This window comes from Eulemur rufifrons, chromosome 17 (genome assembly GCF_041146395.1).
Source record: "Eulemur rufifrons isolate Redbay chromosome 17, OSU_ERuf_1, whole genome shotgun sequence".
In the NCBI taxonomy this organism is placed as follows: domain Eukaryota; kingdom Metazoa; phylum Chordata; class Mammalia; order Primates; family Lemuridae; genus Eulemur; species Eulemur rufifrons.
The window spans coordinates 541763-553981 of NC_090999.1; the positions used below are offsets into that span (position 1 = coordinate 541763).

General features: G+C 69.3%; 1 protein-coding gene across 2 annotated transcripts in view; it reads left to right on the forward strand.

The window, feature by feature from the left end:
* Positions 1-11812, forward strand: part of SLC9A3 (solute carrier family 9 member A3) — a 34575-nt gene extending 22763 nt beyond the window's left edge. Inside the window, exons 3-17 of one of the 2 annotated variants that reach the window (XM_069492030.1) lie at positions 216-376; positions 1183-1261; positions 1664-1841; positions 2250-2470; positions 3023-3225; positions 3573-3662; positions 4079-4149; positions 5193-5322; positions 7028-7143; positions 8837-8966; positions 9121-9297; positions 9398-9470; positions 9836-9946; positions 10320-10548; positions 11767-11812. In XM_069492030.1, coding sequence (XP_069348131.1) covers positions 216-376; positions 1183-1261; positions 1664-1841; positions 2250-2470; positions 3023-3225; positions 3573-3662; positions 4079-4149; positions 5193-5322; positions 7028-7143; positions 8837-8966; positions 9121-9297; positions 9398-9470; positions 9836-9946; positions 10320-10548; positions 11767-11770 — 1973 coding nt within the window. In that variant the 3' untranslated portion in view covers positions 11771-11812. Of the gene's footprint in view, positions 1-215; positions 377-1182; positions 1262-1663; positions 1842-2249; positions 2471-3022; positions 3226-3572; positions 3663-4078; positions 4150-5192; positions 5323-7027; positions 7144-8836; positions 8967-9120; positions 9298-9397; positions 9471-9835; positions 9947-10319; positions 10637-11766 lie in introns of those variants that run through there. The other variant, XM_069492031.1, reaches the window with a different exon arrangement.
* The last annotated feature ends 407 nt before the right edge of the window (positions 11813-12219 follow it).

Consider the following 12219-nt stretch of genomic DNA (forward strand, 5'->3'; position numbering starts at 1 on the left):
ACCCCCACCTCTGGCTCCCCCCCCCGCCCGACGCTGCCCTCCCCCCCATGGCCCCCCACCCGCCCCCGGCTCCCCCCAACGCCGCCCTCCCCCCCTGCTCCGCTCCACCCTCCCCCCGGCTCCCCCCCTGCCGCCACCCTCCCCACCCCCCCAGCTCCCCCCGCGGGCGGCAGGTGCTGTGGCCGCCCCATGGGCCCCTCCTCGCTGTCCCGCAGGTGAGCTGCAGGCCGGGCTGCTGGACTTCCTCCTGTTCGGCAGCCTCATTGCGGCGGTGGACCCGGTGGCCGTCCTGGCGGTGTTCGAGGAGGTCCACGTCAACGAGGTGCTGTTCATCATCGTCTTCGGGGAGTCGCTGCTGAACGACGCTGTCACCGTGGTGAGTGGGCGGCGGGCCCGGGACTGCAGGGCGCTGGGCATGGAGACGCTGGTGCCGCCAGGCCCAGAGTCGATGCGTAGGAGCTGCGGGCTCACGATTCACACCATGGCAGGACTCAGGGAAGGAAGGTTGTGCGGGTGCTGGTAGCGGACCCCAGGTGTTGTAGGGGCTCCCTTGGGGGCCCCATGGGCACCAGGGGGCCAATGCGACATAAAGGGAATAGAAATGTCAAGAGGAACATTGCTGCCCTATCACAGTGGCCTAGGATGTGCACTGTGCAATTCCTGGGGGCACAGAGTTGCCACCTTAGTAAGAAGCCGATGGGCGCCAGCCCTCAACAGGCTGGAGAGCACAGTGCCTGGCCCAGAGGCGCAGAGACCACTTTTTCCCAGGGCCACGGCCACCCCGGGGCAGCCCCCTCCCTGTGCCGCCCCCTTGGCCTGGAGCCCCAGCGCCCACGGAGGAGAGCACGGCTCAGAAAACAGCCGGCTCCACGCGCCAGCACAGGACGAGGTTCAAACAGCAACACACAAAGCCTGCAGGCTGTGCCCCACGGTCTGCCGCAGTGGATGGGGCCGAGAAGTGGACGCAGCAGGTCGGCTTCGTGCTGACCCGGCGTCCTGTGGGTGGGCAGAGGCCAGCGCTGCCCTCGTTTCTGCCTCGTCTGGAATGTTCTCTTGCCTCATGTGTCCCGCCTTCCTGTTGAGGGTCCTCACCCTGTGACGGCCTCCTGGTGGCCCCCGGCGGCCGGGGCAGGTGCAGGCCCCGCCAGGGCTGACCGGGGTCCGCTTGTCTGTCGCCCTCAGGTCCTGTACGACGTGTTCTCGGCTTTCGTCGCGCTGGGAGGAGACCAGGTGACCGGCGTGGACTGTGTGAAGGGCATAGGTGCGTCGCCGTCGGGGAGCGGGCCGCCCCCCAGGCCACGGCACCCCCTGGGCCCCTGCAGGAGAAGTGTTGTCACCCAAAGCCGCCTGCCAGGCCCTCTGTGCACAGCCCTTTGCAGAGCAGGTCACAGACACACGGGACGGGGTCCCGGGGTCCCGGCCTTTCCTGGGCAGGGGCTGAGGCCGCACGGGGGCCTCACGATGGGCCGCAGGCTGCCCCTCCCAGGCCCTCGCCTGGAGAAGGAAGAGCCGGCCCTTTGTTTCCTGAGCTCTTGGCACCTCCGCGGGGGGCTCACCAGGCCACCCCAGTGCGGGATGGCCCGGAAGGCCGGCCGGCCTCTTCCACGCGCACGGCCACAAAGAGCTTTTGAGGCACCTCAGCCCTGGCGTCCTTGTCCCGCAGTGTCCTTCTTCGTGGTCAGCCTGGGGGGCACACTGCTGGGCGTGGCCTTCGCCTTCCTGCTGTCGCTGGTCACCCGCTTCACCAAGCACGTGCGCATCATCGAGCCCGGCTTCGTCTTCGTCATCTCCTACCTGTCCTACCTGACGTCGGAGATGCTGTCCCTGTCGGCCATCCTGGCGTGAGTCCCCCTCCCAGGCCGGCGGCAGGGCTGGGTGCGGCGGGCGCGGCCGGGCGGGCGGAGCGCCCCGTGGGCCAGGACTTGAGGGCCGGCCTTTCCAGAGCGCGGCCCGTGGCTGGCCGCAGCGGGGCTCTGCCAGGTGTGATGAGGGCTCCAGCTGCCCCACTGTGCCGTCCTCTGCCCGGCTGCAGCCCGCATGGAGGCAGGGAGGCCCGCGGTGCCCCCGCGTCCGCCCAGAGTTCCCGCGGGGTTGGCACAGAACAGCCTGTGGCAGCCGCCTCCAGGGCACCAGCCGGGGACTGACTCTCGCAGAGGGGACGCGGCCCAGCCGGGGCCGAGTAGCCGCCGGGGGCCTGGGGACGGCCAGGGGCTGGGCTTGCCCGCTGAGGCGTCCACGCCTGCCCACAGCATCACCTTCTGCGGCATCTGCTGCCAGAAGTACGTGAAGGCCAACATCTCGGAGCAGTCGGCCACCACCGTGCGCTACACCATGAAGATGCTGGCCAGCAGCGCGGAGACCATCATCTTCATGTTCCTGGGCATCTCGGCCGTGGACCCCCTCATCTGGACGTGGAACACGGCCTTCATCCTCCTGACGCTGGTCTTCATCTCCGTGTACCGGGCCATCGGTGAGGCGGGTGGTGGCCGGGCGTGTCCGTCCGCGGCTCCCGGGGAGCCTCCCGCCCCACAGCCTAGCCCGTCCGGCCCCGCGAGGGTCCGGGCTTTCTCGTGGCCCTGCCCACGGGCAGAGAGGGATGAGATGGCGTCGGCCTGTGGGCGGGGGCAGAAGGTTCTGGATCCCAGAGGGAACCCACCTGGCCTTCCACTGACTCACTCTGGATGTGGACCCCCAAGAACAGGGTCAATAATGCAGGAGGGGGCAGAGGCAGGGCCCATGTCCCAGCCGGCCTGTCCCCCGGCCGCGTGTGCCGTGCGTGGTGTGCGGTGGGGCGTGAGGCAGAAACACCTGCTCGTGGGGCGGCTCAGGCCTGTGAGGGGAACACAACCCGCCTGCGGGGCTTGAGCGTGGCTCCAAGGGACGTGGCGGGGGACACCGTGGTCAGGGTGCCGCTGTCCCTCCACCCCACGTGCTCGGCCACCGAGACGCTGCCCTGCAGGGGACCCTGGGGGGGTGGCCCAGGGGATGCCGCGGGGGCAGGGCTGAGCGCTCCCCCCCGCAGGCGTGGTCCTCCAGACCTGGGTCCTGAACCGCTACCGCATGGTGCAGCTGGAGCTCATCGACCAGGTGGTCTTGTCCTACGGCGGCCTGCGCGGGGCCGTGGCCTACGCGCTCGTCGTGCTCCTGGACAAGGACCAGGTCAAGGAGAAGAACCTGTTCGTCAGCACCACCATCATCGTCATCTTCTTCACCGTCATCCTCCAGGTGCGCTGGGCGCCGCGCCAGGGTCTCCAGGCTCCAGACCCTAATTGGGTTTTGCAATTTTAGTAACTGGGAGCCGTTCTGTGGGTTTGCACGCGGCCCCACGGGGACGGAGCGCAGCGTGACCTGAAACTGCTCTTCCCGGGCGTGGCCAGCGCCTGCGGCCTGGTTCCCGTCTGGGGGGCCGCTCTTCTCGCGGAGGTGGGGGCCGCGCTGCCTTTGCTCTCGGCCAAGGGGCAAGTTGCCGGGGACCCGGAGAGGACAGTCGGCGCGGCCTGGCCCTGGGAGCAGCTCTCACTGGGGCTGGGTGGGGCCGGGGGCTGCCGGGCGTCAGCGGGACCCTCTTCCAGGGCCTGACCATCAAGCCCCTGGTGCAGTGGCTGAAGGTGAAGAAGAGTGAGCAGCGGCAGCCCAAGCTCAACGAGAAGCTGCACGGCCGGGTAGGGGGGGGAGGGGGCTGGGGGAGGGGTGGGGCTGGGGGAGGGGCTGGGGGCTTCGGGGAGGGGTCTGTAGGGAGGGGGCTGGGGGAGGGGCTGAGGGGAGGGGCTGAGGGGAGGGGAGGGAAGGGGCTGGGGCTTCGGCTTCGAGGAGGGGGGCTGAGGGGGCTGGGGGATGGGCGGGGCTGCAGGGAAGGGAGGGGCTGGGGGAAGGGCTGGGAGGAGTCTGTAGGGAGGGGTGGGGGAGGGGCCAAGGGGAGGGGAGGGGCTGGGGGAGGGGCTTCAGAAAGGGGAGGGGCTGTGGGGAGGGGTCTGTAGGGAGAGGCTGGGGGAGGGGTTGCGGGGAGGGGAGGGGCTGGGGGAGGGGAGGGGCTAGGGGGCTGGGGGCCGCCCGTGACGCTGACCCCTCCCCCGTCCAGGCCTTCGACCACATCCTCTCGGCCATCGAGGACATCTCGGGGCAGATCGGGCACAACTACCTCCGAGATAAGTACGCACCAGCGGCGCTTCCCGGGCTCAGCGCGACGCCGTTGCTGGGGCCGGTGATTTCTAAATTGTTAGGACGTGGGGGCTGGAAACGGAGACGGAGGGTCCCCCGTGCTGTGAGCGGAGGAAGGGTGTGTTAGTGTCAGTCAAAATGTGAAATTAGTTTGTCTATGAAACTGAAACTGTCTACTCATATTTTGTTACAAAATACATTTGACACTTAAGACTATAACAAATCTGGTAACTAAAGCACCTAGAATTCACACTTGGTTCCTGTTTACGAACTAATTACTCGGAACGCGCAGAAGGCGTGACCGTGTTTCCGTGAAGCAGAGCCCCGGTGGGTTCTGGGACTGGGCTCCGAGGTGCCCGGGGGTCCCCGAGCCCGCGTCTCTGAGGGGCCGTGAGCCGCGGCGTCCTGGCGGGGCTGGAGGCTGCGCAGAGCACTGTCGCCAGGAGCCGGACGCAGCGGAAGGGACACGGGGGTCCTCGGTGCAGTTCCACATGCCCTGGGGGGGCCTCGCCCACCCTCCCCTCTGCGCCTCCCTCCGTCTCCAGGAAGGACAGGACCTCCCTGCCCCGGGTCCCCCAAGTTCCCCTTTGAGTCCAACCAGGCCACCCTGACCCGAACAGGCGGGGAAGAGTCCAGCCTGTTAGAGGAGGACGGCCACACTCTGGCCGCTCGCCGTCCCCACGGCGGAGAGCACCGTGGGGGCCGCCCTCCCCGCCTTTCCTTCTGTGCCGGCAACACGGCCCCCCCAGCCAGAGGCCCTGCCCTCCCTGGCACCTGCCTGTCCCGACACCACCTTCTAAGGGACGTGATCGCTTGGCAACTGCTCCCAACGCGGTAGCAGATGAGAAACGGACGTTCGAGTGATGACAGCCGTCAAGCGGAAAGAGGCGCAGGGTGTGACACGGCGGCGTGGGGCTGGCGGCTCCGCCACGGTCGCTGCGCCAGAGGAAACCCAGGGGAGAAAGGGTGTGTCGTGGCCGGCTGTGACCCGGCTCCGCCTCCCCGCGCACCCACGCTGTGCCGTCTGTCCCCAGGTGGTCCAACTTTGACAGGAAGTTCCTCAGCAAAGTCCTCATGAGACAGTCGGCTCAGAAGTCCCGGGACCAGATCCTGAATGTCTTCCACGAGCTGAACCTCAAGGACGCCATCAGCTACGTGGCTGAGGTACCGGGGCGGCCACTCGCGCTGCTGGACACGGCGTGGCCCGGCGTGACCCGCCTGGTCCGGGCTGTGGGTGGGGGAGGGCAGGCAGGGAGCCCCGTGCTGTCCTCGGTGACCTGCTCAGCTCACGGGAGACTCGGGGCTCTCCAAGCCCTGGGAACAGGCCACGTCACAGCCCCCTCACGCAGGGAGACTGAGGCACGGAGCCCCTAGGACCCTCTCCAGACACTGGTGTTGGCGGGCCGAGGGCTGACGCCAGGCCCCAACATGCACACACGCACAGGCACGCAGGTGAATGCACACACACCACACGCGTGTACACAGGCAGGAAGCAGCAGGGATGTCCCCACCCGTGGAGGGGCTGTGGCTCCTAGGCTGCCCGTGGTGCCTGCCTTCTCCAGGCACACGGTTCTCCCCAGACGTCAGAGACTGACCTGGCCAGGCTGTCCCCACCCAGCCCAGCAGCCAGCACCCCCCCAGTGCAGGGTGGTCCTCAGCCCCCCCAGGAGCTCTGGCCCCGCGGCCTGGCGGGCGGCTGCAGGGACTCTGCCTCCCTCTGGCGGCTGCAGCTCCTGCTCGATGGCAGGGCCTGGCCGGCTGGGTCCCCAGGTCCAGCGGGGTCTGTGCTCCCCTGGGGGGAAGGGACGGGCTCAGAGGACCCCGCAGACCCTGGAGCAGAGGCCCCCAGAAGCCGGGACGACTGTTAACTCAGGGAAGAGCGACCCCGGTGGCACCGGGGCTCATTCTCCCCAGACGTGCGGCCCACGGCCGGGCTTGTGCAAGTGACAAGGGGCCTCCTGGAAGAGCTGGGGGTCTGGGGGGCTCTACACCATCGACTTCCTGGACCACACTCCACCTGTACACCCCCAGCCACACTCTGAGACACACATGGGGGAGGGAAGCTGTCCTCACCGCTGACCTGGGTTAAGAAAGTCAGATCCAAAACTCTGGGCCTTGTGTGGCCGTGGCCCCAGCTGTGGGCTTGGAGCCTGCGTGGAAGGTGGGAGTGGGCGGGGCTGGGAGTCTCTGGCGACCCCTGGAGCCCACGGCGGGTCCCCTCTGCCCGCTGCTGCTCCTGAGACACTCCTTGGCCTCCCCAGCGTGGGTGATGTGGGGGCCGGGCCGGCCACACCAAATGCGCTTTGCCCACGACCCACGACCTGCCACCCGCAGCTGCACCCTTGCATTCGCCTCGTGCATCAGGGAGAGGACGATGGGGTCACAGGCCGGGCGCAGTGGCTCGTGCCTGTCATCCTAGCACTCTGGGAGGCCGAGGCAGGAGAATCTCTTGAGCCCAGGAGTTTGAGGCCAGTCTGGGCGACAGAGTGAGGCCCCTCCCTGCCCTGTGTGTCCCGGGCACCCTGGCCCCTGGCCTGTGCTCCTCCGCCGGCCTCACGCCCTGCTGTCCTGCGGGCAGGTTGGAGGACGACCCCCCCCCACGGGGACTCTGCCCTCTGCTTAGGGCAGCTCAGTCACCGGCGTGAGGCTGGGGCTTCCCCTGCCTGGGGGACGAGGACGGGGGTTTGGAGTCTTGTAATTCCACGGCATCGGCAGCTCCCCAGACACTTCCCAGCGCCCAGTAGAGGTGTTACTGCCTCCCACGCAGCCTGCTCTGTCTCCCCGAGCGGGCTGGCCAGGGCCCCCCAGAGCTGCACCCTGTGCGGGCAGGCGCTGCCTGCGGGCGCTGACGAGGCGTCTCTCACGGCAGGGCGAGCGCCGCGGGTCCCTGGCCTTTATCCGCTCCCCGAGCACCGACAACATGGTCAACGTGGACTTCAGCACGCCGCGGCCGTCCACCGTGGAGGCCTCCGTCTCCTACCTGCTGTACGTCCCAGGGCTGCACACCCGTCTGCGGCAGAGCGGGCGCCCGCCGGGCACCTCCCCAGGCCCTTGGGGAGCTGAGAGTCCTAGTGGGGGCAGCAGGGCCCCGGCTGGATGCCCCGGGGGGTGCGGGAGGGGGCCAGGCGCCCCGCCCTCGGGCAGCAGCGAGATCACGTCCGTGTCGCGGCCACACGAGACACGGGAGGGCGGCGGGAGGGGAGGACGGCAGCAGGCCGGGGCCCGGGGTCTGACCGTCTGCCCGGCTGGGAGAGGCCTGGACCGCCCCGAATTCGCATCCGCTGGCCCGCCGGCCCCAGGCTCCCTGGCTACGGCCAGTTCTTATCGCACGTGCACCACTCAGCACAGGTGTGCAGACGCTGGGGGGTGGGGGTGGCACCCAGGGGTTTCACAGCCAGGGCTCTGGAGAGAACAGGTGAGGAGGGATGGGGGGGTCAAACTTACACAAGAGCACTTCAAGGCCTCTGGGGTCAGGCTAAGCCCAGAGAAGAGAAGGAGTCGGCCAGGTGCCCGAGGGTCCTGGTGTCCATGTGTCCTGGGGCCCACGTGTCCCGGTGCCCAAGTGTCCAGGTGTCCTGGTGCCCACGTGTCCTGGTGCCCAAGCGTCCAGGTGTCCTGGGGCCCACGTGTCCTGGTGCCCAAGCGTCCAGGTGTCCTGGGGCCCACATGTCCTGGTGCCCAAGCGTCCAGGTGTCCTGGGGCCCACGTGCCCTGGTGCCCAAGTGTCCAGGTGTCCTGGGGCCCACGTGTCCTGGGGCCCACGTGTCCAGGTGCCCAAGCGTCCAGGTGTCCTGGGGCCCATGTGTCCAGGTGCCCAAGCGTCCAGGTGTCCTGGGGCCCATGTGTCCAGGTGCCCAAGCGTCCAGGTGTCCTGGGGCCCAAGTGTCCAGGTGTCCTGGGGCCCATGTGTCCAGATGTCCAGGTGCCCAGGTGCCGAGGTGTCCAGGTGTCCTGGGGCCCAAGTGTCCAGGTGTCCAGGTGCCCATGTGTCCAGGTGTCCTGGGGCCCAAGTGTCCAGGTGTCCTGGGGCCCACGTGTCCAGGGGCCCACGTGTCCAGGTGTCCTGGCGCCCAAGTGTCCAGGTGTCCTGGGGCCCATGTGTCCAGGTGTCCTGGGGCCCAGGTGTCCTGGGGCCCAAGCGTCCAGGTGTCTTGGGGCCCATGTGTCCAGGTGTCCTGGGGCCCAGGTGTCCTGGGGCCCAAGTGTCCAGGTGTCCTGGGGCCCATGTGTCCAGGTGTCCTGGGGCCCAGGTGTCCTGGGGCCCAAGCGTCCAGGTGTCTTGGGGCCCATGTGTCCAGGTGCCCAAGCGTCCAGGTGTCCTGGGGCCCAAGTGTCCAGGTGTCCTGGGGCCCATGTGTCCAGGTGTCCAGGTGCCCAGGTGCCGAGGTGTCCAGGTGTCCTGGGGCCCAAGTGTCCAGGTGTCCAGGTGCCCATGTGTCCAGGTGTCCTGGGGCCCAAGTGTCCAGGTGTCCTGGGGCCCACGTGTCCAGGGGCCCACGTGTCCAGGTGTCCTGGTGCCCAAGTGTCCAGGTGTCCTGGGGCCCAAGTGTCCAGGTGTCCTGGGGCCCAGGTGTCCTGGGGCCCAGGCCCGGGGCAGGTGCAGACCTGCAGGAAGGCGAAGCGCAGGCAGGAGGCCCTGTCGCGCGTTACTTGGGGCTCAGCGCTGCCCCCCACGCAGGCGGGAGAACGTCAGCGCGGTGTGTCTGGACATGCAGTCCCTGGAGCAGCGGCGGCGCAGCATCCGAGACACCGAGGACATGGTCACCCACCACACGCTGCAGCAGTACCTGTACAAGCCGCGGCAGGAGGTGGGAGCCGGGCTGGGGGTCTGCGCGAGCCAGGCCTTCCGCCCCCTCCTCGCCTGCGCTCAGCTCCGGCAGCAGGAGGGTGTGAGGCTGGGGTGGCCCCGAGCCCCAGGTGTGTCCCCTGCGGTGGTGGTGATCCCTGTCTCTGTCCCCCCAGTACAAGCACCTCTACAGCCGGCACGAGCTGACTCCGACCGAGGACGAGAAGCAGGACAAGGAGATCTTCCACAGGACCATGCGCAAGCGCCTGGAGTCCTTCAAGTCCGCCAAGCTGGGCATCAACCAGAACAAGAAGGCGGCCAAGCTGTACAAGAGGGAGCGCGCCCAGAAACGGGTGCGGCAGGGCCCGCCCACCCCAGGGGGGAGCCGGGGAGGCTGCGGGTCTGCGCTCTGGCACGGCCAGCATCTGTGAGCGCCGCGTGTTTGCTCCGCAGAGGAACAGCAGTGTCCCCAACGGGAAGCTGCCCACTGAGAGCCCCCTGCACAACTTCACCATCAAGGAGAAAGGTACCGCCGGGCCTGCGGGAGACGGGACCCCGCCCAGCAGCCTGCTCCCTGCCTGTCCCACCGGGAGGCTGCAGCCGGCGCTCCTGAGGCTGGCTGCACACACGTCCCTGTCACCACTTGTGACTAAGATACTGGAGGAGGGACCCCAGCGAGGGCCCCTCCTCATCCCTCCCTGCTGGCCCTGTGGTCCCTGCCCCTTCCTCTCCGAGGGGCCCTGCTGCCTGGCACTGCCTCCACAGAGCTGTCTGGATGCTGCTGGCCCGGTGGCCCTGGGACAGTCCCCCCGGGCACACTTGAGCCAGCCCAGGGTGCTGGACCCAGCTCACCCTCACCCCCAGCCCGGTTCCCTTGTGTTGCCCCACTAGATTTGGAACTTTCAGACCCTGAGGAAGCCCCCGACGATGCCGAGGAGACCAGTGGGGGCATCGAGTTCCTGGCGAATGTCACCAAGGACACCGCATCGGACTCCCCCGCAGGTGGGCGGGGCGACCTCATGGGCGGAGGCTGCGGGGGCAGCTCGGGCGCTGGGGCAGGGATGTGGGGTCCACTCCGCGGCGCCTGCGGGGACTGCAGGACGCTTCCCCAGGGAGACCCATCCTGGCGGTGGCGGGGTCTCTGCCCCGAGGAGCCGTGCCGCCTGCAGGGCGTGGGGCCACAGAGCGGCGGGAAGCTGGGCTGCGGGGCCTGCAACCTGAAAGGCTGTGACCCTAACCTTCCAGGTGACCTTGCAGGTGAACTTGCAGGTGACGGCCGCAGGACCAGCTGGCGTCTGAGCCCGCAGTGGCGTCCCCTTCTGCCACCGTGCAGGGTGCTCCCGGGAGGCTGACCAGCCGCTGCCCTTTCTCCTAGGAATTGACAACCCTGTGTTTTCTCCGGACGAGGACGTGGCCCCGAGCGTCCTGGCCAGGCTGCCGCCGTGGCTGTCTCCCGGGGAGACAGTGGTGCCCTCCCAGAGGGCCCGCGTGCAGATCCCCCACTCTCCTGACAACTTCCGCCGCCTGACGCCCTTCCGCCTGAGCAACAAGTCGGTGGACTCCTTCCTGCTGGCCGACGCGGCCCTCCCCGAGTCCACGGACATGTAATGGCCTAACGCCTGCTCTCTCTCAGCTCCTCCGCAGGCTCCCTCTCCCTGGACTCAACTTTCACTTTCTCCTGCAGCTGCTCTTCCTCCTTCTAGAGCCTGTCGGCAGGACACGCTTCGCAGCTGAGACGCAGGGACGCAGGGCTGTCGGGCGTTTGACTTACTTTAGCAGGTTGTCTTCCGAGGTTTTGCTCTTAGAGCGTCAGTTTGGTCACAAACTACGCGGGACCTGTGTGGTCACACCATGAAGCTGACTCCCGAGCTCACAGGGAACTGAGAACAGGGCTGGCTGGGCCGGGCCCCAGGGGAGGGGCCGTCTTCCCCCCCCCCCCCCCCCCCCCGCAAAGGCCCCAGGCCCTGGAAGAGTTCGGTGACAGAAGTCAGTCCAGGGGAGAAGCCACGGGTCCTACAGGGACAGGGCAGCTGGGGGCTGGCCACACGGACAGGGCCCCAGCCCGCTGACCTAGCCTGCAGGCCCCTCGCCCTGGGGAGGCCCAGAAGAGGGAGGAAGGGCACGGAGGCGGGAGGGCCTGTGCTGTCCCACTCATTCTGCAGGGAGGAGGGCTCAGCCCACCTGTAACAGGTGTGGGTCATTTCAGGTTTCCCTGGGGGCCTGTGGGAGGAGCGGCGAGGGTGAGGCGTGGGTGGGGCGGGGCGGGGCGGCTGCTCCAAATGGGCAGGAACAGGTTTTTCCCACCGGGGGACACCTGGGCCCATCCACCCTTGGCTGCTGGTAGGGCCTTTACGCAGGAACACCCGTCTGGCAGGTCTGGCAGGTCTGGCACGGATCGTGCGGCAGACGTGCCTCGGTGGCCCCACTGCTGTCTGGCTGTGGGCAGTGACACGGGCCGGCCTCTGCCCGCTGCTTCTGCTGCTGCTCTGCCTGTCCCCGCTTCCGCTCTGGACTCGGGTCTTTGCCTCCTCGCCTGGGCTCCGCCTGAGTCCTGGGGGGTCCCCGGGGCAGGGTGCCGTGCGCCCCGGCTGAATCTGTCCGGGGGCTCGCGCGGCCACCGACGTGACCACGGGGGAGGTGCAGTGGCTCGGGCTGCTGTCGCCCCGCGACTGGCGCACCCAAGCTGGACGGGCCCGCGGTGGCGGGAAGGGCAGGGGACCCCGGGAGCCGCCGGCCGAGGGAGGAAGCCGCGTCCCCGCAGTCTGCACAAGGCCGGGGGCCGGCCAGCGCTGGCCGCGCCGCTCACGCCCCGTCGTCCGCAGGTGACACCGGCTCCGACACGCCGCTGACCGGACGCGCGTCCCCGCGCCACGGGCCGCCCGCCGCCGCCGAGAAGCCACCGCTGCCCGCGCGCCTCCCGCGGCCGCGCGCCCCGAGCCCCGCCCCGCCCGCCCAGACCTCCGACGGCCACGCGCCCGCCGAGCCGGGGGAGGGGCCGGAGCGCCGGGGGCTGCCGAGTGCGCACGCGCGGTCGGCGGCGGCGCGCCGCGTGCACAGCCGGCGCTCGTTCCAGCGGCCCCGCGCGCGCCGCCGCCCGGCGCTGCTCAAGCTCGCGTCGCTGCCGGCCTCGTGCCACGCGCCGCCGCACGCGCTGGAGCAGGAGGAGACGCCGCTGTGACCCGGGCCCGCCCCTCCCCCCACTCCTCCCGCCCCTCCGCTCCCCGGGGGGCCTCCTGCCCCGCCCCCATCCCCATGAGCCTCCGGCCCGGCCCCAC